Source organism: Drosophila santomea, chromosome 3L (assembly GCF_016746245.2).
Source record: "Drosophila santomea strain STO CAGO 1482 chromosome 3L, Prin_Dsan_1.1, whole genome shotgun sequence".
In the NCBI taxonomy this organism is placed as follows: Eukaryota; Metazoa; Arthropoda; class Insecta; order Diptera; family Drosophilidae; genus Drosophila; species Drosophila santomea.
This window is the reverse complement of record NC_053018.2, coordinates 19,105,683-19,123,534: the sequence shown is the minus strand read 5'-3', so window position 1 is coordinate 19,123,534 and position 17,852 is coordinate 19,105,683. Positions and strand designations below refer to the sequence as shown.

The 17,852-nt window shown below is 41.0% G+C and overlaps 7 protein-coding genes across 12 annotated transcripts; 4 read left to right on the top strand and 3 right to left on the bottom strand.

Moving 5' to 3' along the window:
• Nucleotides 1-1,188: 1,188 nt before the first annotated feature.
• LOC120448138 (WD repeat-containing protein 26 homolog) lies at nucleotides 1,189-3,991 on the top strand. The gene is made up of 3 exons (XM_039629955.2): nucleotides 1,189-1,644; nucleotides 1,879-2,831; nucleotides 3,012-3,991. Exons 1-3 carry the CDS (start codon nucleotides 1,189-1,191, stop codon nucleotides 3,490-3,492), a joined length of 1,890 nt encoding a protein of 629 aa, XP_039485889.1. The 3' UTR covers nucleotides 3,493-3,991.
• Nucleotides 3,992-4,128: 137 nt separating this feature from the next.
• LOC120448139 (protein ARV 2) lies at nucleotides 4,129-5,163 on the bottom strand. Of its 5 annotated transcripts, none has more exons than XM_039629957.2 (5): nucleotides 4,991-5,163; nucleotides 4,815-4,934; nucleotides 4,618-4,756; nucleotides 4,506-4,553; nucleotides 4,129-4,448 (listed from the first exon to the last, which is right to left on the bottom strand). In XM_039629957.2, the coding sequence occupies exons 1-5, from the start codon at nucleotides 5,084-5,086 to the stop codon at nucleotides 4,186-4,188; spliced, it is 666 nt and encodes a 221-aa protein (XP_039485891.1). In that variant the 5' UTR covers nucleotides 5,087-5,163; the 3' UTR covers nucleotides 4,129-4,185. The 5 variants fall into 5 exon arrangements, with proteins under 5 accessions (XP_039485891.1, XP_039485890.1, XP_039485894.1 ...); XM_039629960.1 differs by having other exon boundaries at nucleotides 4,310-4,448; nucleotides 4,807-4,934; XM_039629956.2 differs by having other exon boundaries at nucleotides 4,129-4,553.
• A 480-nt stretch (nucleotides 5,164-5,643) lies between these two features.
• Nucleotides 5,644-9,440, bottom strand: LOC120448942 (probable E3 ubiquitin-protein ligase makorin-1). Of its 2 annotated transcripts, none has more exons than XM_039631187.2 (4): nucleotides 9,282-9,440; nucleotides 8,075-8,908; nucleotides 7,503-7,776; nucleotides 5,644-7,359 (listed from the first exon to the last, which is right to left on the bottom strand). In XM_039631187.2, the coding sequence occupies exons 2-4, from the start codon at nucleotides 8,842-8,844 to the stop codon at nucleotides 7,255-7,257; spliced, it is 1,149 nt and encodes a 382-aa protein (XP_039487121.1). In that variant the 5' UTR covers nucleotides 8,845-8,908; nucleotides 9,282-9,440; the 3' UTR covers nucleotides 5,644-7,254. The 2 variants fall into 2 exon arrangements, with proteins under 2 accessions (XP_039487121.1, XP_039487120.1); XM_039631186.2 differs by lacking the exon at nucleotides 9,282-9,440 and adding an exon at nucleotides 9,005-9,205.
• A 1,044-nt stretch (nucleotides 9,441-10,484) lies between these two features.
• Nucleotides 10,485-12,643, top strand: LOC120449396 (pickpocket protein 28). Its single transcript, XM_039631839.1, has 6 exons — nucleotides 10,485-10,638; nucleotides 10,700-10,799; nucleotides 10,859-11,119; nucleotides 11,176-11,386; nucleotides 11,448-12,033; nucleotides 12,531-12,643. Exons 1-6 carry the CDS (start codon nucleotides 10,485-10,487, stop codon nucleotides 12,641-12,643), a joined length of 1,425 nt encoding a protein of 474 aa, XP_039487773.1.
• A 109-nt stretch (nucleotides 12,644-12,752) lies between these two features.
• On the top strand, nucleotides 12,753-14,356 carry LOC120449395 (26S proteasome non-ATPase regulatory subunit 4). Its single transcript, XM_039631838.2, has 3 exons — nucleotides 12,753-12,910; nucleotides 13,012-13,152; nucleotides 13,214-14,356. The coding sequence occupies exons 1-3, from the start codon at nucleotides 12,756-12,758 to the stop codon at nucleotides 14,235-14,237; spliced, it is 1,320 nt and encodes a 439-aa protein (XP_039487772.1). The 5' UTR covers nucleotides 12,753-12,755; the 3' UTR covers nucleotides 14,238-14,356.
• Nucleotides 14,357-14,835: 479 nt separating this feature from the next.
• On the bottom strand, nucleotides 14,836-15,301 carry LOC120448384. Its single transcript, XM_039630367.2, has 2 exons — nucleotides 15,118-15,301; nucleotides 14,836-15,037 (listed from the first exon to the last, which is right to left on the bottom strand). The coding sequence occupies exons 1-2, from the start codon at nucleotides 15,226-15,228 to the stop codon at nucleotides 14,942-14,944; spliced, it is 207 nt and encodes a 68-aa protein (XP_039486301.1). The 5' UTR covers nucleotides 15,229-15,301; the 3' UTR covers nucleotides 14,836-14,941.
• Nucleotides 15,302-15,838: 537 nt separating this feature from the next.
• Nucleotides 15,839-16,688, top strand: LOC120449883 (V-type proton ATPase subunit e). The gene is made up of 3 exons (XM_039632560.2): nucleotides 15,839-16,065; nucleotides 16,129-16,176; nucleotides 16,278-16,688. The coding sequence occupies exons 1-3, from the start codon at nucleotides 15,971-15,973 to the stop codon at nucleotides 16,402-16,404; spliced, it is 270 nt and encodes an 89-aa protein (XP_039488494.1). The 5' UTR covers nucleotides 15,839-15,970; the 3' UTR covers nucleotides 16,405-16,688.
• The last annotated feature ends 1,164 nt before the right edge of the window (nucleotides 16,689-17,852 follow it).

Sequence of the window (17,852 nt, the reverse complement as noted above, 5' to 3'; positions counted from 1 at the left end):
GGGGGTGCACTTTTGATGGTGGTGTGGGTGAACCAGTTTTCTCCGACAGAGCATCCAAAAGTATAGAGGTAATTGATAAAAAAAAAAAAAACCTTTAAATGCGACACTTAAAAAAAATGTTATTCTAATTCTAATACATGTCAAGACTAGTGTTGTTATATAGCATAAAACTGAGATTGAGATAACATAATTTAACTTTTCTAATTTCCCTCGGTTTTCCTAATATATATAGCCATACCAATATTTTTGTACACGACTGTGCAGCCATCAGGGATGTACATACGTAAGTAAAATGCATGTACATTGCACATACACATGTACATACAAATGTAATGTGTAGAAAAGAAAAGAGCCGAATGAAAATACCCTTGATTTTGGTATTGATTGATTTTGTGTATTAACGAGATTAGGAGACTCGGCGGGTGGCTCTATCATTTTTGGGTAGTAATATTATTAGTTACGCTTTTGAAAAGATAGACCACAAACTGCACTTTCCATAGTAGAGGGTTAAAGGTCGAACAGCGAAACAAGGTTAAATATAGAGTCCCAAATGCGGCATAAGGTATTCTTTGGGTCCCGTTTCCATTCAATAGAAGATAACGAACTGTATTCTTACAATGTAGCTGGAATATAATGTGCTTTACCTTCCCTGCAGGTCGTAGATTGAACTGCAATCAGCGAGTGCTATCACCTGCCAGAAACGGAGCCCCAATCACGCTAAACCCCCTTGAGCAATCGTCGACTCAGGCCGCCTAGGCCCATCAGGCAGCGGTTCAGGTTGGAGGCACTTGCTCGGGATCGGGTTCTGGAGAGGCTGAGCCGGAGGCAGAGCCTGCTTGTTGCTGCCGCGTTCGCAAAGGACTCAAAATTGATAGAAACAACAAAAAGGCTGCTGCAACTGGTGCCTCGTCTGAGGACCAGCCGCCGCGCAAAAAGGGTCGTCGCTCAGGAGGCTCAGGCTCCGCGTCCTCATCCGCCTTCTCCATTTCCAGTGCCGCAGGATCAGTAGATGCGGCATCCACGTCGCGAGCGGCTCAGCAGTTACAGCTCCAATTAAACTCCTCCACTTCTACAGTCTCCAGCACGGAAGCATTGGCAAATCCCAGCAAAGCTCATCAAAAACCGATAGACAGCAACAAGAGACCACGGGATCATAGTAGCAGCAGGACACAGGGCTTCGAGGCAACTATGCAGAGCACGAGTTCCACGTCGAGCGGCTCCTGCTCCAGGCCTCTCGAGGGTTCCACGCTAAATTCCGGCGGCAGTGCCGAGAACGTGGCCCGCGAGGGAGGCAGTGGCGAGGACAGCGTCGGCATCGGCGATGAGAATCCCTCGGGCAGCAGCGCCGCCACTAACGGACACGACTCCAAACACAACGGCTTTATTGTCAACAATGGCAGCAGCAGTCGTATCGTCGACGGCGAAAACAATCGGGAAAACACCAGCTACAGCGGTGTGCAGCTGGACAAGTCCAATCAGGAGATTATCCGACTGATCGGGCAGTATCTACACGACGTGGGGCTCGATAAGTCGGTGCAGACGCTCATGTTGGAATCCGGATGCTATTTGGAGCACCCTTCTGCAACCAAGTTTAGGGAGCACGTCCTAATGGGAGACTGGTCAAAGGCAGATTCAGACCTTAAGGTAATTAGCTTTACTTTCGTACGAATGGTTCTTAGAAGTACTCAGTTTGTTTTTTGATGATCCTATAAGTTTTCGAGTTTCTACATTTGAATAGCTCGAGTAAAACAAATTTTACTGTGTGGATGTAGTTTATTAACTTCAAAAGCCGAACCTGTGTTTACAAACTTAGACCATCTTTCTATTTGTATTTTAATTTATTTTTGAGAAGCTACTTAACGAATGCGATTATTGCAGGACTTGGAGCCATTAATCGACAATGGAAAATTGGCAACGATCACCGAAATGAAGTTCATATTGCTGGAGCAAAAGTATTTAGAGCATTTGGATGATGGGAATCCTTTGGACGCCCTTCACGTCCTTCGCAGCGAGCTTACTCCCCTGCAGCATAACATAACGCGTGTGCACCAGCTGTCCTCCTACATGATGTGTTCTACCAACCAAGACCTTTACCAGCGCGCCAAGTGGGAGGGCAAGGGCATCCTGTCGCGGGCCTTGGTCATGGAGCGCCTACAGACATTTATGCCGCCGTCGGTGATGATGTCGCCACGGCGCCTGCGCACCCTGCTGCAGCAGGCCGTGGAGCTGCAGAGCCAGCACTGCCCCTGCCACGACATGGCGTGGGAGACGAATCTGGAGACAGTTTCGCTGCTTACCGACCACTGCTGCACCACGGACGGCTTTCCCATGCAAACTATACAGATCCTTACCGACCACTGCGACGAGGTGTGGTTCTGCAAGTTCTCGCCCGACGGCCTCAAATTGGCGACGGGAAGCAAAGACTCCACTGTGATTATCTGGGATGTTGATCCGTACAAGCTGACCCTCAAGCACCGTCGCGTTCTCGACGGTCAGGCCCAGCTCAGCGTGAGCTTCGTCAGCTGGAGTCCCGACTCCAAGCTCATCCTTGTCGGCGGCACCGAGGATTCCCACGAGCTCTACATCTGGAACGTAGACGATGGCAAGCTGGTGGTCAAATTCTCGCAGTCTCTGGAGGACAGCCTGGCCTGCGGTGCTTTCAGTCGCGATGGCGCTCGCTTCGTCTGCGGTGGCCAGAAGGGTCAGCTTTATCTATGCGACCTTAACGGCACCATAGTCGACTCCTGGGAGGGAGTGCGCGTCAACAGCATAGCCTTTCGGGCAGACAACAAAACGATCTTAGCGGCCGATAATCATTACCGAATCAGAGGGTAAGCAGAATTAGAAATAGGTGGTTGCACTTCGTAAACTTGGTGCAATGAAACTTAAAGCTTTTTGGTATGAAAAGACTTTAAAAAAACAAAACCATTGTTGTTTTACGATTTAAATTAAAAACTCTCTTACGTTAAAACTAGCACACAATTGAAAAGTTTTTCTTCTTTTAATTTTAGGTACAACTTTGATAGCCCGCGTTCAGACTTTGATATTCTGAGGGAGCCACATCCCATAATGACCTTCAGCATCAACTCCGCCGACCGATTGGCCTTGCTGAACGTCTCAAACCAAGGCCTTCACCTCTGGGACATCGAGGACAAGTGCCTTGTGCGCCGTTTTCAAGGTATACGTCAGAGCAACTTCGCTATCCACTCCTGCTTCGGAGGCGTTAACGAGAGCTTCGTGGCCAGCGGCAGCGAGGACAAGGTCGTCTACATTTGGCACATCAAGCGCGAGGAGCCGTTGGCCAAGCTGGCCGGGCACACCAAGACGGTGAACTGCGTGTCCTGGAACCCCGTGTACCCGTCCCTGCTGGCCAGCGCCAGCGATGACGCCACCGTTAGGATTTGGGGACCGAAGCCCAACGGCAGCAGTGCAACGACTGAGAGCGACGATTGCTCTTCTAGCTCGTCTTCGTCCTCCTGGAATATGACTTAAGGTCCCGAGCCGTAGCAAATGGATGTGCGTAGGATGGATTTTGGATGCTGATATAGTTATAGTGCGTCCTGACTTCGATATAAAAGCAGAATGCGTCCCGCTCTGATTGCGCGTCGGGGTCGTCGTTGCTACAAACTGCCATTACAACAAGATGTATGAGCAGCATGACTTACGATTAGCATTAATTACTTAAGTACATTAACACGAAAGGAGAGGCATTACATCATATCTACTATGCTATAACAAGAAATCGATTCGTTCTCAGATTTCTTTTTTATGTATGTATATGGCGATGCAAATTAATATTTCCGGCCTATATTAGCGACTCTTCTCGATCTTTTCATTTATCAAAAGTGCGAACGACCTGCTTGGTTTTCAAATTATTAAATATTGCCATTTGATTTGTTCTATGCAGTTTCCGACATTTAGTATTTAACACGATTTGACGTAATTGATACCCAACAGACACAATAAAAATAGTTCTATATATGTTTTTAAATGTCGATGTTTCGATTCACTTGGGTCATAAGCAATCAATAAAATTTGAGTAAAAAATTAGCTTGCTTTTTTATTGTACGTCTTTGTCACTTATTTCCGAGTAAAGGTTTGCGTTGTTAAATAACATATACACAGGAATTTGTTTAACCAATTTCAGCCTTTTATAAACAATTGCCTACACAATTCTTAAGTAACTTAAGTAAAATGCTCCTCCACAACGAGTGAGACAAACTGCCTAGCAGTTTCCTTGAAGGCGAAAGCCAGAACTACCAAAGTTAGTGCCCACCACCGCAGGTTCTTCTTAGTGGCTCCGACTGCCTCGTATGCGAGGACCAGAGAGCAGAGGTGATGACCCATTACTAGAAGATGGTGCAAATTCCGTCCAAAAACGGTCGTATTATTTCGCCATACCAGAATGGGCAAAAGAAAGAACTTGGAGAGGTTGGAGATCAGCACCACTTTAAATATAATTAAGGTAAAACTTCGAAAACCTATTTTTTGCATCCAATCAATACTTAGAGTGGCGGTGATTATTAACAGCAATAGAGTCATGAACATGTAATCTATAAAATTGAGAAATTGATTAAGGAAACTTTTTGCATTGCTTCAAAAACAAAGGTTAAATACCTCCCATATTTTGAAGGGTATATGTGTAAAAGCCCTTTTCATGGACGTGTAAAGAGGCACTCGGAGGGTCGGGCAATTTTTGGCGGCAAAGTGCAAAGGATTCCAGGAGCAGCACCACCAGCGAAACCTTCCAGTAGACCTATAACATAGCATACATTTTAGAGCACTACACCAAAGGGACATTCTCACCTAGTCACCTTAAAGTCTCCATTGTATATGATGTGCCGGAAGGCGCACGAATCTAATAGTAGTGCATCGATTAATATGATAAACTCCTCGAACTCAATGTATTTATCCGTGATTTTGTGACATTTGTCCTGCGAAATAGTAATTAAACTAAATCTAACGATAGTTCTCTTCATTATTTTCTTACGCATTGCGTGGCTTTCATAGTATTGCTGTATTTCTTGAACAGTTCTTTTACTCTGTGTCCACAATTTACGCAGACAAACCGCTTCTTTTCTGTCATTTCGCAGCCAATTCAAAATTTAATTTGTCGTCCGGAAAATCAAACATTTGTAACCATCAGCTGATTAGTATTACCGTTTCCAGAGAACCCAATAATACGGCCAATGCACTTCGTAACCGTTAAAAGTTTCAAAATACTGCAACGCCTCAGATTTGAATGCCTTACCATTTCAATCCTACTTTAAAATTTGTAGGGTTCTGATAAAATATTTTAATTTCTTACGTTGGTGATCATTCAAGTGATTTAGTTCAAAAATGATTACAATGTTATATTGTTCAAAGGTGAAGTTCACCTTTAAAAACTATTTCAAAACTTAAAAAAAAGGCTGAATAACTGAACTGAAATAACAGATAACTGTTGTGTAAACTACAAACCATTGTCAAATTTGCAATAAGGGAAATTAGGGTTTAGTGTAAAAAATATGAAAAGAAGAAAGGGCTTTTACCTGAATACCGAAAAATTCATTTAAAATGTAAGGGAGAAAAGAAACTATAAATAGTAATAAGTACCAAAAAAATCCGTGTAATAAAGAAAGTCTGATTAAAGATCCTACATCATAGATTCGTCTAGAAATTGTTTTATTTTGTATTTATTCCATTCCTGCGCTTTAATATTAACATAATATTACAAATTTTATTTTTAATCTAATCTAGGTACAACTTCAGCCAGATTGGTTGGGTTTTGTTTTGAACAATTTTTAAAATGGGAAATGGCACAATTAGTATTCGATTCAAGGCTCGTTTTATATTTATAATTTATTTGAACGGACCCCGAATATTTTCTATCAATTATTAGTTTGTTACTGCAAAGTATTTTGATTTACGAGTTTATTCTGTTCAATTACCTATTTTGTAATCCAGTTCAAAAATTAAAGAAAAATATCACTTCTGGATAGGTTTAGCTATTTTGCAAATCTTATCGGACAAACTCATAATTTTACACAAAAATTTAGTTACTACACTTACATAGCTTACATTACGCTTTCTCATTATTATGCGATGAGGTTACTTCCAGCAAATTCCTACGTGGGTCCTCAATGTGGTACATGACGTCGGAAGAAAGGAAGATTAGAACAAAGGCATTGCGTTGCAGCTTTTGCGATAGCATGTATTTGTTAAAGTGAAATTTTCATTTTATATCATACTTCAACGACCATATTTTAGTTTTTAAAACTATGTACTTATTTCCAATTACTCATAAGATATTTGTTGTTTGTCAACTAGAATCACATACAAATGGGCTTGAATCGTTGAACCCGAATCTATGCAATTATTGAGATTTTCAAGTATTGTTACATTAATTTTAGATTTTGGATTTCAAACATGTTGGGTTTATATGTTAATTCCCTTTGCTTTTCCCATGGACAACACATTACATTTGTATCAGTAAAAATAAAACATTTTAAAGAGGTACATTTCGAAAGTATAAACTTAAAATTCATATACAGTAAAGATGTTATACATATCATATTTGTAGTGGATTGGGTATTACGCTTGTGGCCAACAATTACAATTATACTGAATTATAGGTATGCAACAGTAATACTCTAACACAAAGGCTCATAACAATAACAAAATTTCATTCATCGGCGAAAGGGAATAGTTTCTGCTCGGTTTGATACATAGACTTATTCAATGCTGAATGCAAGTATCCAGATAGACGTGCTCATGTGGATTGCTATGTGCGTTTCACTTAGTTGTAGTTGTTAAACTTCAAAAAATGAGTAGAAAACCGATTAAAGAATGTATGCATTTTTATCTTTACAATTCAGTCTGAAAGCCATAATTTACATGTTTTTTATCACCTATTTCAAAATGTACTGTTTCCTGCTTGTTTAACTCTAAAATTGTGTATTGAAATTTAATGATATATCAATGTTCCTTCAGGTTTAGGTTAAACCACTTGTTAAAGGTATTAAATGTAATTTAATTCAATACAAGTACGGAAAGTTGCTGTAAATTTCGTTGCATTAAGTGGAGAATAAATATTATGTAACCTAAATTTGGTACCCAAATACATTATTTTGTTTAATTTCGCATTCGATATTTGGTTCAGTATCGTTTATATATATCGTTTGAATATTGTTTACGTGTTTCTGGGATTTTATATCCAAATTTGTATGCTTTTGGGCTGTTGTTGATTTTTTTGTTTCCTTCTGCTTCAGAAGCTTACTCGTCATCCGAGTAATCGGAACTTTCGGAACTAGTGATATCACTTGAAAACATCTCCAGCCAATGATAATCACGCCTATCTACGTAGTCCCAGAGATAGATCTATAACAGATAATATATTATTTTAGTGGTTTTTTCTAAAGTTTTTATGTCACAATTTCTAAATTAACTACTGAAATAACCCTTTAAATAGAAATATAAGGAGGTAGCTTTTACAAGCTCGTAGTTTAAGAATTTGTACTCACATCAAGTAAATCAATTATTTCATTCTGGCTCTGTAACTTCCGAGTGCGCTTCGGCAAACCAACATCGACGATATCTCCGTTGGGCAGGGCGTGCTTGTAGAAACACTTGTTACCAAAGGGACACTTGCCCTCTCCTTTTTTGAAGTATTTGCAGTCCTTTGCTCCCAAGGCGGCGCGGTAATCGTTGAGCAATTTGTCCTTTTCCTCCTTGGTCTCCACCCAGAACGCACTGGGACAGACAAAATCCGAGCACACACGACATTCAGGGCAAGCTCTGCAGATAAACGATTAAATTGGCATTAAAATTATGCGTCCATTTGCCTCACGCAAATATCAATTTAATTTGAATTCTGGATATTGTTCTGTATAGTACAAATACTAACGTCTAGTTAAGGAGTAAAGCTTTATTTGGAAATGTTTACTTATAAACGCATTATGTTTGTCGTTCCATTCCATTAAGCAACTCTAGGTAAAAACGCCTTTTACGGCTTATTTTGACTTTGGATACCAACAATACCAAACAAAGAACAAAATGGCCGTCAACATACGTTACTTCTCAAGCATTTACTTACCGCGTTATTTTGTGCTCAAACTGTTTGGCCTGGCGCCATGTGCGAATGCACTCCAAGCAAAATATGTGGTTGCAGTTAGGAAGAATGCCGAAGCGCTTTTCTCTTCCCGCCTTCTCCATAATCGTGTCGAAGCAGATGCCGCACGTCTTGTCCTTCGATCTGGCAATGGCGAAGGATAGCTCCATGGCCTGTTCGTGCTGCTGGAGGCACTCGCGGTTGTGACTCTTCCGCTGGACTTGATCCGTGGGATGCAGGCAATACTGGTCGCACATTTCGCACAGCTCCATGTGAATTGGGTAGGCGGAGAATTCTCCCCAGGCGCAGGGACCGTTCTCCTCGGCATAGTGCCCTTTGTTTAGAGATGAAGGTCCGCCCACTACTTCGGCCCAGGAGACACCTGGGGCTAATGTATCATAGCTAGCTGCAGCCTGCGCCTCAGGGTCCACAGTAGTCTCAAACTCGCTCTGTTCGTGGGCAGTATTTCGCTTTTGGCTAGGCACGAACACCGGGGCGTTTGCCCAGTTCCTCTGCTGAGTGGAGATGCTGGCGCTGTGGGTGCCGCTGCTGCTGCTGGTGCTCGTACTGGGCTTTGGGAGCACATCGGTGGCCACCTGCTGCTCGCACTCGGGGCGACCGCGGCTCAAGTCGTGGGAGAAACGGCAAAGCTCCCCGAAGCGACAGATGCCGCGCACGTAGTAGCGGCAGATGGTCTGGCTCCGGCCAAGGGCCATGCCGCTGATGGCTGTATCGCTGCTGGTGACGGCACTCATTTCGCTACGATGATTGCAAAAGGGTTTTCGGGTTTTCAAATCACTGACAAGTCTGGACGAAGACCTGAAAGCAAAGGCGAGGCGTTAGCGACTGACATTGTGTAAATTCGGGGAAGTGTGACCTCCAGTCTCAAGCGTTCTTACCCCCAAATGAACATACCTACAGACACAGCCACTGCGTATATACGCAGATTCGGCCAAACAGAGCCCGTGCAAACTGTAAACCTTAGTTGATTGGCAGTTTTCGCAATCCTCAGCAGGAAACCATACGAAATGCACTAGTGACAACTTCTGCATTTAAATTATCCCCTTAGCATCAGCGAAATATGCAGTGTTTGTATGTATGCAAGTGTGTGGATTCCTATACGCGTATAAACGTTGCGTTCTTCATCTTCAAACTAACGCTTGCATCGCCCTCCTTGAATGATTTACATTACCTGCTGGCTCTCAGTGAATGCGACTTCCTAAAATCGAAGCTGGTTTAATGTCCGCAGCACTCACAATTTTTACTTTGTCGTTTTATGCACCTTGGATCACATTCACAATTTTTTCCGCAGTGTGACCAAAGCCACCGACTGTTGAAATCACACGCACAACAAACCGTTTAATCACGAAATGTTTGAGGGATTATTTTACAGGGAATCCTGTGGAATGGAACAACAGAATGAAAACGAAAACAGGAGGAGCGCTTTAGTGCAGTTATCGACTATCTGATACCTGTTACTAAGATAGTGGGAGTTCGACGGAGAAATATCAAAATTCGTTGTGCCATATAGATAGCAATTGGCAACAAAATAATAAAATCAAACCAAAAATCGAGTGCGGGTGTAACTGTTATGGGTGGTATGGGCGTAAGAGTGGGCGTGGAAACCTAAACTAAATCGGAACTTTGAACAAATATAGTATATTTTTTGACTAGACGATGATGTAAGGTAATAATAGCAATAACCATTATCTAAATTAAATACAAGTTTGTACAATGTTAATCACTATTAGATTAAAGCTTAGAAAGCAATTTACTAATCGTAAACATTTATTTCTATCCAGCGTTTTATTGTAATTGGTGTTAAAGGGTATATATTTAATTATGCTTGCTAATGATGCAACATTAATGACATGACCAGTGTTAGTCCACACGAAAAAATAGCTAAGAAATGGTACATACATACATGTTCAAATTAAATTCTGTGAATAAAGAGAGAGATTCTTATTATAATGTAGTTGGAACGTTATAAAAGCCTTTTTTATTATATTTTGGCTTTAAGTTAAAAATAAAACATTCAATTCAAATTATATCAATGTAAAATAGTTCCGCTTGTGTAAATTTAAATCAATATGTAAATTTATGTGATTATCAATATTACCTAGAAATTTGTTCTGTGTAGCAGTACCGACTTTAACGGACGTTCAAAACATATAAAAAACCATTACTCAAGTAAATTAAAACCGATTTACAAGAAACCCTTTTTATACTTTTGTAGTCCCTCTGAATCAATTAGAAGTAAATCGTGCCCTACTCAGGTGAACAGTATTTATACAAACCTTACAAAAGCCAGAACATGCGCTTGATAAAAATAAAACCTGGACACATTTGGAATGTTAACCGAGGAAGGGCGAAAAGTTTCCTAAGAAATACTTCAATGGAAATGCTTAAATACGTTATTAGCGATAATAATTATTCTTGGTGGATAAAGCTATACTTCGCCATTATTTTCGCATTGGTTCTCTCTGTGGCCGTAAACTTGGCAATTGGAATTTATAATACGTGGGACAGCACCCCTGTTATTATTGGAAGTAAATAAATTGTGAATTATATTATTCCTATAGATGTCAATTCAATTTCACCTTTTTAAAGTAAGCTCTAAAGCGACTCCCATTGATCAAATTCCGTTTCCAGCAATTACGGTTTGCAATATGAACCAGGCTAAAAAGTCGAAAGTAGAGCATTTAATGCCGTAAGTACATATTAGTTAGGTCATACATGGTAAACTAATTTATTTGTAAACAACATTAGAGGATCATTAGGATACGCCATGCTCCAAAAGACCTGCTTTAAGGAAACTAGTTACTCGCAATACATGGATAGTCAGCACAGAAATGAAACATTTCCAAATTTCATATTGGATGTTTCTGAGAAGTGTGCAGATCTGATAGTATCGTGCATTTTTCATCAACAAAGAATACCCTGCACTGACATCTTCAGAGAAACCTTCGTGGATGAAGGATTGTGCTGCATATTTAATGTTCTGCATCCGTATCACCTTTATAAATTCAAGTAATGTTCAGCTAGGGCCAAATTAACCACAAACTTACACGTTTATCCATTTAAAGATCACCCTTTATTCGCGACTACACTTCGTCCGACAGGTTTGCAGACATCGCCGTAGACTGGGATCCAATATCTGGCTATCCACACAGACTACCTTCAAGGTATTATCCCCGTCCGGGAGTTGGAGTTGGTGCCTCGATGGGTCTGCAAATCGTTCTCAACGGTCACGTCGACGACTATTTCTGCTCCTCCACAAACGGTCAGGGCTTTAAAGTATGTTTTGTTATACGGTTTTTGGCTGATTTATACAGCTGATTTATACATAACTTTTCAGGTACTCCTGTATAATCCGATAGACCAGCCGCGCATGAAGGAGTCGGGATTACCTGTGATGATTGGACATCAGACGAGTTTTCGCATCATAGCTAGAAACGTTGAAGCCATACCTTCTATAAGAAATATTCACAGGACGAAACGCCAATGTATTTTTAGTGACGAGCAGGAATTGCTCTTCTACCGCTACTATACGCGCCGAAATTGCGAGGCAGAGTGCGACTCCAAGTTTTTTCAGAGACTCTGCAATTGCATTCCCTATTACTTACCACTTATTTATCCCAACGCCTCAGTGTGCGATGTGTTCCACTTTGAATGTCTGAATCGTGCAGAGTCCCAGATCTTCGACCTACAGAGCTCAGAGTGCAAGGAGCTTTGCCTGACCAGCTGCCACGATTTAATTTTCTTTCCCGATGCTTTTTCAACTCCTTTTAGCCAAAAGGACGTCAAGGCACAAACCAACTACCTAACGAATTTCTCCAGTGATTACATACGCCAAAACTTGGCGGTAGTCAACTTCTTTCATACCGACAACTATTTTCGAAGCAGTGTAAGGACTTCGTATACCGGACCCACTGAATATATGGGTATGATAGTTTTTATGATACATTTTGTTAATCTCGTTACCCAGAAAGCAACTTTAATTCCAATAATATGTATATGTAGGTATGTTCGTCATCGGAAACACTATCCGAGTCCATAAGGGATGTTCGTCCGTGTGATCAAAGACATTAGAATTAGTATAATGTCTTTGGTCTGATCATATAAGCGTCCAGTTGTTTTAACTCGAAGGGGGCTTTCAACTTGAACTGACTCTTGATAACCTATTATTAAATGCTTTTATTACTCAATAACGGTCCACGTATTCCCCATTAATTATTACTTAATATAAATATACATTAATTATTAAATATTAGTATTAATCACTACAAAATCCCGTGATTTGGCTAGTTTAGAGATAATCCAAAACCCATTATAAAGTATACAAATTTCATCTTGAGTTTGTTCACATAGTATATGTGATTAGTTAACCGATTTTGAGACAGTTGACTAAAACTATTTATCCTTCTTTTATCTTTTCCAGCGTCAACTGGTGGCATTATGAGCTTAATGATTGGATTTAGTGTAATATTTATTGCTGAGATTATATACATAATTTTCTTCATTTTAACACTTTTGCTTATAATTATATTCTGATTATGTGTACCTTTCGGCTTCTGCAAATAAAAAAAAATTATTTAAATATGTCACAAAATGTAAATTACGTACGGGTCGGGTGTAGAGTAACGTAAAAATGGTTTTCAATAGAATGGAACAAAAATCCCGCACAACGGTCATACAAAGCTGGCATTTTAATACCGATTGCTCAAGCAGCACATCCCCTGGCAACCCTGGGAAATTACAGTTCAGTGGCAAAGTGACAAGCAAAAATACGAAAATGGTTCTGGAGAGTACTATGATATGGTAAATTATTGTTTTTTGTCCAATACGTAGAGGATTTGAATGTTTTCACGTACTGCGTACGATGAATCGCGGCCTGACACTCATAATTTACACCTTTGCAGCTTTGATAACAGCGACTACCAGCGCAACGGAGATTACTTTCCCACTCGTCTCAACGTCCAGAAAGATGGCATCAATCTGGTCTGCCTGACCAAGCTGCGATCCAATCCCGAGAACAATGTGGGCCTGATGACTCTGTCCAAGTGAGTGTGCAGCTGTCTGTGGCTTTGCCGAGTATTCATTATGCTCTTGTTTATCCCTTAGCACCGTGGAAGTGCTGGCCACTCTTACTAGCGATGTAGGCCGGATTTTCTCAAAGATGCATCTGGTTCAGCCAAAGGGCGAGATAAACCTCCTGACCGGAATACGAATTGCCCATCTGGTGCTGAAGCATCGCCAGGGTAAGAACCACAAGATGCGCATCGTGGTCTTTGTGGGTTCTCCCATCAATCACGAGGAAGGCGATTTAGTGAAGCAGGCCAAGCGCCTCAAGAAGGAGAAGGTCAACGTAGACATAGTTAGCTTCGGCGATCATGGAAACAACAATGAGACTCTCACCGCATTTATCAACGCGCTGAATGGCAAGGACGGCACTGGCTCCCATTTGGTCAGTGTGCCTCGGGGATCCGCTTTGTCGGATGCCCTGCTGTCGTCACCCATCATCCAAGGCGAAGACGGATTGGGTGGAGCTGGCCTGGGCGGAAACGTCTTCGAATTTGGTGTAGATCCCAACGAGGACCCAGAATTGGCCCTTGCCTTGCGTGTATCTATGGAGGAACAACGGCAGCGCCAGGAGAGCGAGCAACGTCGCGCTAATCCCGATGGGGCTCCACCGACAGGGGGAGATGCTGGTGGCGGAGGCGGCGTTTCGGGATCTGGACCTGGAAACGAAGAAAGCGCCGGAGCAGACAATGAGGCCAACACCGAGGAGGCAATGCTGCAGCGTGCCCTGGCCCTGTCCACCGAAACACCGGAAGACAACTTGCCAGACTTTGCTAACATGACTGAGGAGGAACAGATTGCCTTCGCTATGCAGATGTCCATGCAGGATGCTCCCGACGACACGGTTACGCAGCAAGCAAAGCGCCCAAAGACGGACGAGACAAACGCCCCCATGGACGTGGACGAGGACTACTCGGAGGTGATCGGTGACCCGGCCTTCCTGCAGAGCGTACTAGAGAATCTGCCTGGTGTTGATCCCCAGTCAGAGGCGGTGCGCGATGCTGTCGGTTCACTCAACAAGGACAAGGACAAAAAGGGCGACGGCAAGGACTCGCAAAAAAAATAAACCGCATCTATGATTATATCTAATAAGCTCGTTTAAAGCATTTGTATGCCCATTAAAATCATTTGTAGCCCCCTTTCAAATTATGCTTCAAGTGAAAATATATAAACAAATACACACAAGGATGCTCCTGACCTAATTGACTTTGCGAGGGTCTTTTCTTTCTCTGGATCCTTAATAATATTGAGATAATATAAACCTAGTTCTGATAGTTCCCAGACATCTCGACCTTCATACAGACATGGCCATATCGACTCGGCCTGTAATCCTAATCAAAAATGTATATCTTTTACGCTTCCTTTTACATGTTTTATAAATTTCAACGAATCTAGTAGATCCTTTTACTCTACGAGTAGTTAACGTACATAAATTGGATTAGGTATTAAAAGTTGAGTTGCCTGAGTTCATTGGGCAGGGTTCGGAGTTAAGCACTTCAAGGTTTAAGGACTTAAGCCCTTTTAGAGTCCATTTAACACTGAATAATACTGAACTTTATACCATATATCAGTCAGGCTTGATTATATTCGATATCGAGAAGCTGTTACTTTAAGTAAGGCACACTTTTAGTTCCAGCATGACCGACGATAAATAATAAAATCAGTTTGTGGATCAATGCGTAATAGTTTATTTCCCTATAGCAGGGGCACTATTGTATTGATGTTCTTTACTTTACAGGGGTATTAACTATGTGTGGTATCGTAAGCAGATTACTTGTCGCCCTTGTAGTCCCGGATGTGGTAGAGCACCCAGGCGGGAATGCACAAGGATGCAGCGCACATGCCGCCGCCGAGAATCACCTTCTCCTGTAAAGCAAAGAGCATTTGAAGGATTAGTTTTTCGGTTTGAGAATCACATCCTCGTTATGCAACTAGCTCAAACTTACGGCGGTGGAGATGTGCTGGGTCGGAGGTCCGGAGACGACCGACTGGCAACGGCTCTGCATAGCGCTACGAATAGCGGGGACCAGGAGGCGGGCAGCGCTGTTTTGGAACATTTTTATAAACTTTTTCGCAAAATACGCTGGCGTAAAATCAATGTTGTAAGGTTAGAATGCTTCTTCTTAACGATTTGCCATTCCCCCTTTCATAGAGATGAGCTTTCTCGTGACACGAAAGGCAATCGCTCCAAAATGTTAAGGTGTTTTTTGCGCTGTTAAATTGTTAATTATTTAACTTTAATTGCTTATATATAATGTTTTTATCAACTTAGGATAAAGAATTCAATTTATCATATTACTAAATGACGGTATGGTGAAAATTTTTATAATTAGTTAAATGAAGTTTACTATTTAAAAATTACTTAACATTTATTAATTAAAATAACATTTTTATGTGAAACATAATTTCATGTAACAAATATTACACTCTATTATTAACATTGTACATTTTATAAATCTAATAAGCAATAAAATGCTTTGCAGGCATTTAAATATTTCCTTGTAAATATACAAAAACAAGGACAAAACAAGATTTTTGAAAATATTATAGCTGTTCTTATTGTTACATTTTAAATAGGGAAAAGATATATCGAGAAAAAGAAGCCAGAGAAAGGCGGTCCAGGGTGACCACTTCGTAGCCATCGGATTCAAACGATAGTCGCGCACGGTCTCACTGCTGCATGGGACATGTTCGTCATGTGATATTCGTTGCTCGAGAAAAAGTTCAGTGATCGCATTGTCCACCTTTTTATTTTTATTTTGCCCGAAGCACTTTGCGCCGATCCTTTGAGCCTGCAAAATGGTTTCCGAGTGGGTGGCACCAATCGTTATCACCAGCATTTGGGCCTTCATTGGCATCATCTGCCCCTTCTTCGCCCGAGGTCCCAACAGGGGGTAAGCTGTTTACCCAACTTTAGTTCCCTTACAACTAACTTAACTAATTTAACTATTTTGCAGGGTGACTCAATGCTGCCTGATGCTCACCGCAGCAACATGCTGGCTGTTGTAAGTACCTATATATAAGCATGCATCTAAACGCTTGGTTCAGTTGGCCTAAGCCCAGTGCTCCCATGCAAAACGCTTATCAATGACGTTTTTCCTTGCAGCTGGCTGTGCTGCTACATGACGCAGCTAAACCCTCTGATCGGACCCACACTGAGCATGAACGAAATCATGATCATGGCCCGCGAGTGGGGTAATGAGATCAAGGACACCATGCCTGTCACCGTCTAACCCTAATGTATTCGTTTCACTTGTTTTGTTATTGTTTCTTTATCAAGGATGTTCCGACATTGTGTATTATTAATTTCCACTTACTGTTCAAAGCATAAAATAAATTGTATTCGCGATCACGCTTTGGGCAAGACGTTGTAGAAAATCATAGATAAGCAACATAATTGTATACTTAGTACGCGCAAAGATGTAAAGTTAGTCTTGACTTTTTGGCCAAGCATTCCCAATAATCGAGTGTCTTAAAATGAAGATTGAAACCTTAAATAAAGTATATTTACACATCATTTTGTGTTTAGTTGGTAACATGACTGCGCTTTAAAAACTATCTACTCGAAGCATCGGCAGTTTATACTCTTTATTGTGTACCCTTAGAAACTAAAAGGCGTGGGAGGATATATCTCTAAGTGGAAGTCCTAAGACTCTAGTCTACGAAACTTTTATACCTACACACGCCTACACATAGGTAGCAATATGTAAAAAACGAGAATCCCAACATTTATTTTAATTTTGCTGAGCTAAAACTTTATTGGACATCACAATTTGTTTTCTTTTTAAAAAACAAGAGAGTACGCTTTAGTCGAGTTGCCGGCTATCTAATACTCAGATAATGGATGTGCGAAGGAGAAACTTTCTACACTGACGGTTTTTGGAGGTTTATAGGCGTTAGTGTGGGCGTGGCAATATGAATCGATAAACTTGCGCTGCGTCTATGTCTCTGGAGTCTGCATGCCGAGTCCCAACATTCAACGGACAGACGGACATGGCCAGATAGACTTGGCTAATGATCCTGATCAAGAAAATATATACATTATATGTTCGAAAACGATTCCTTCTGCCTGTTACATACTTTTCAACGAATCTAGTATACCCTTTTACCCTACGAGTAACAGGTATAACTAAACAGATACATATTAAAAGCAAATTATTTAACTTATTTATAGTAAATCCAATATTACGAATTTACCTATGCGAAATTAAAAATTATAGTTAAATCATCGATTTGGAACTTTTTAAAAATAAACGATCCATTTTTAGTTCATATAGCCATATTAAAGCTTTTCATTGCCACAAAAGCAATGCATAGTTTTCGGCGCTACATCACTTTAGAATAGTAGTAGATAGTAGTAGTAGGACCCTTAAGTTGCTTTCATTATCCCGAAAAAATATCCCTATGAATATTTAACAATACGATTTAAACCACAATGGATGGAAAATAATAATTATTAAATTCGTAGAGTAATAGGTTCCTTCAAAAGCATGAAGCAGGTATAAGGAAGCATTTCCAACCCTATGAAGTATATATAATATATTCATGATCACGCCCACAATCTTTTACCATTTTTTTTCGGAATTCCCATTAGCTGAGTAACGGGTATCTGATAGTCGAGAGAATCAACTATAGCGACTCTTGTTGCACATATACTCATTGAAATCATTTTTTTACACAT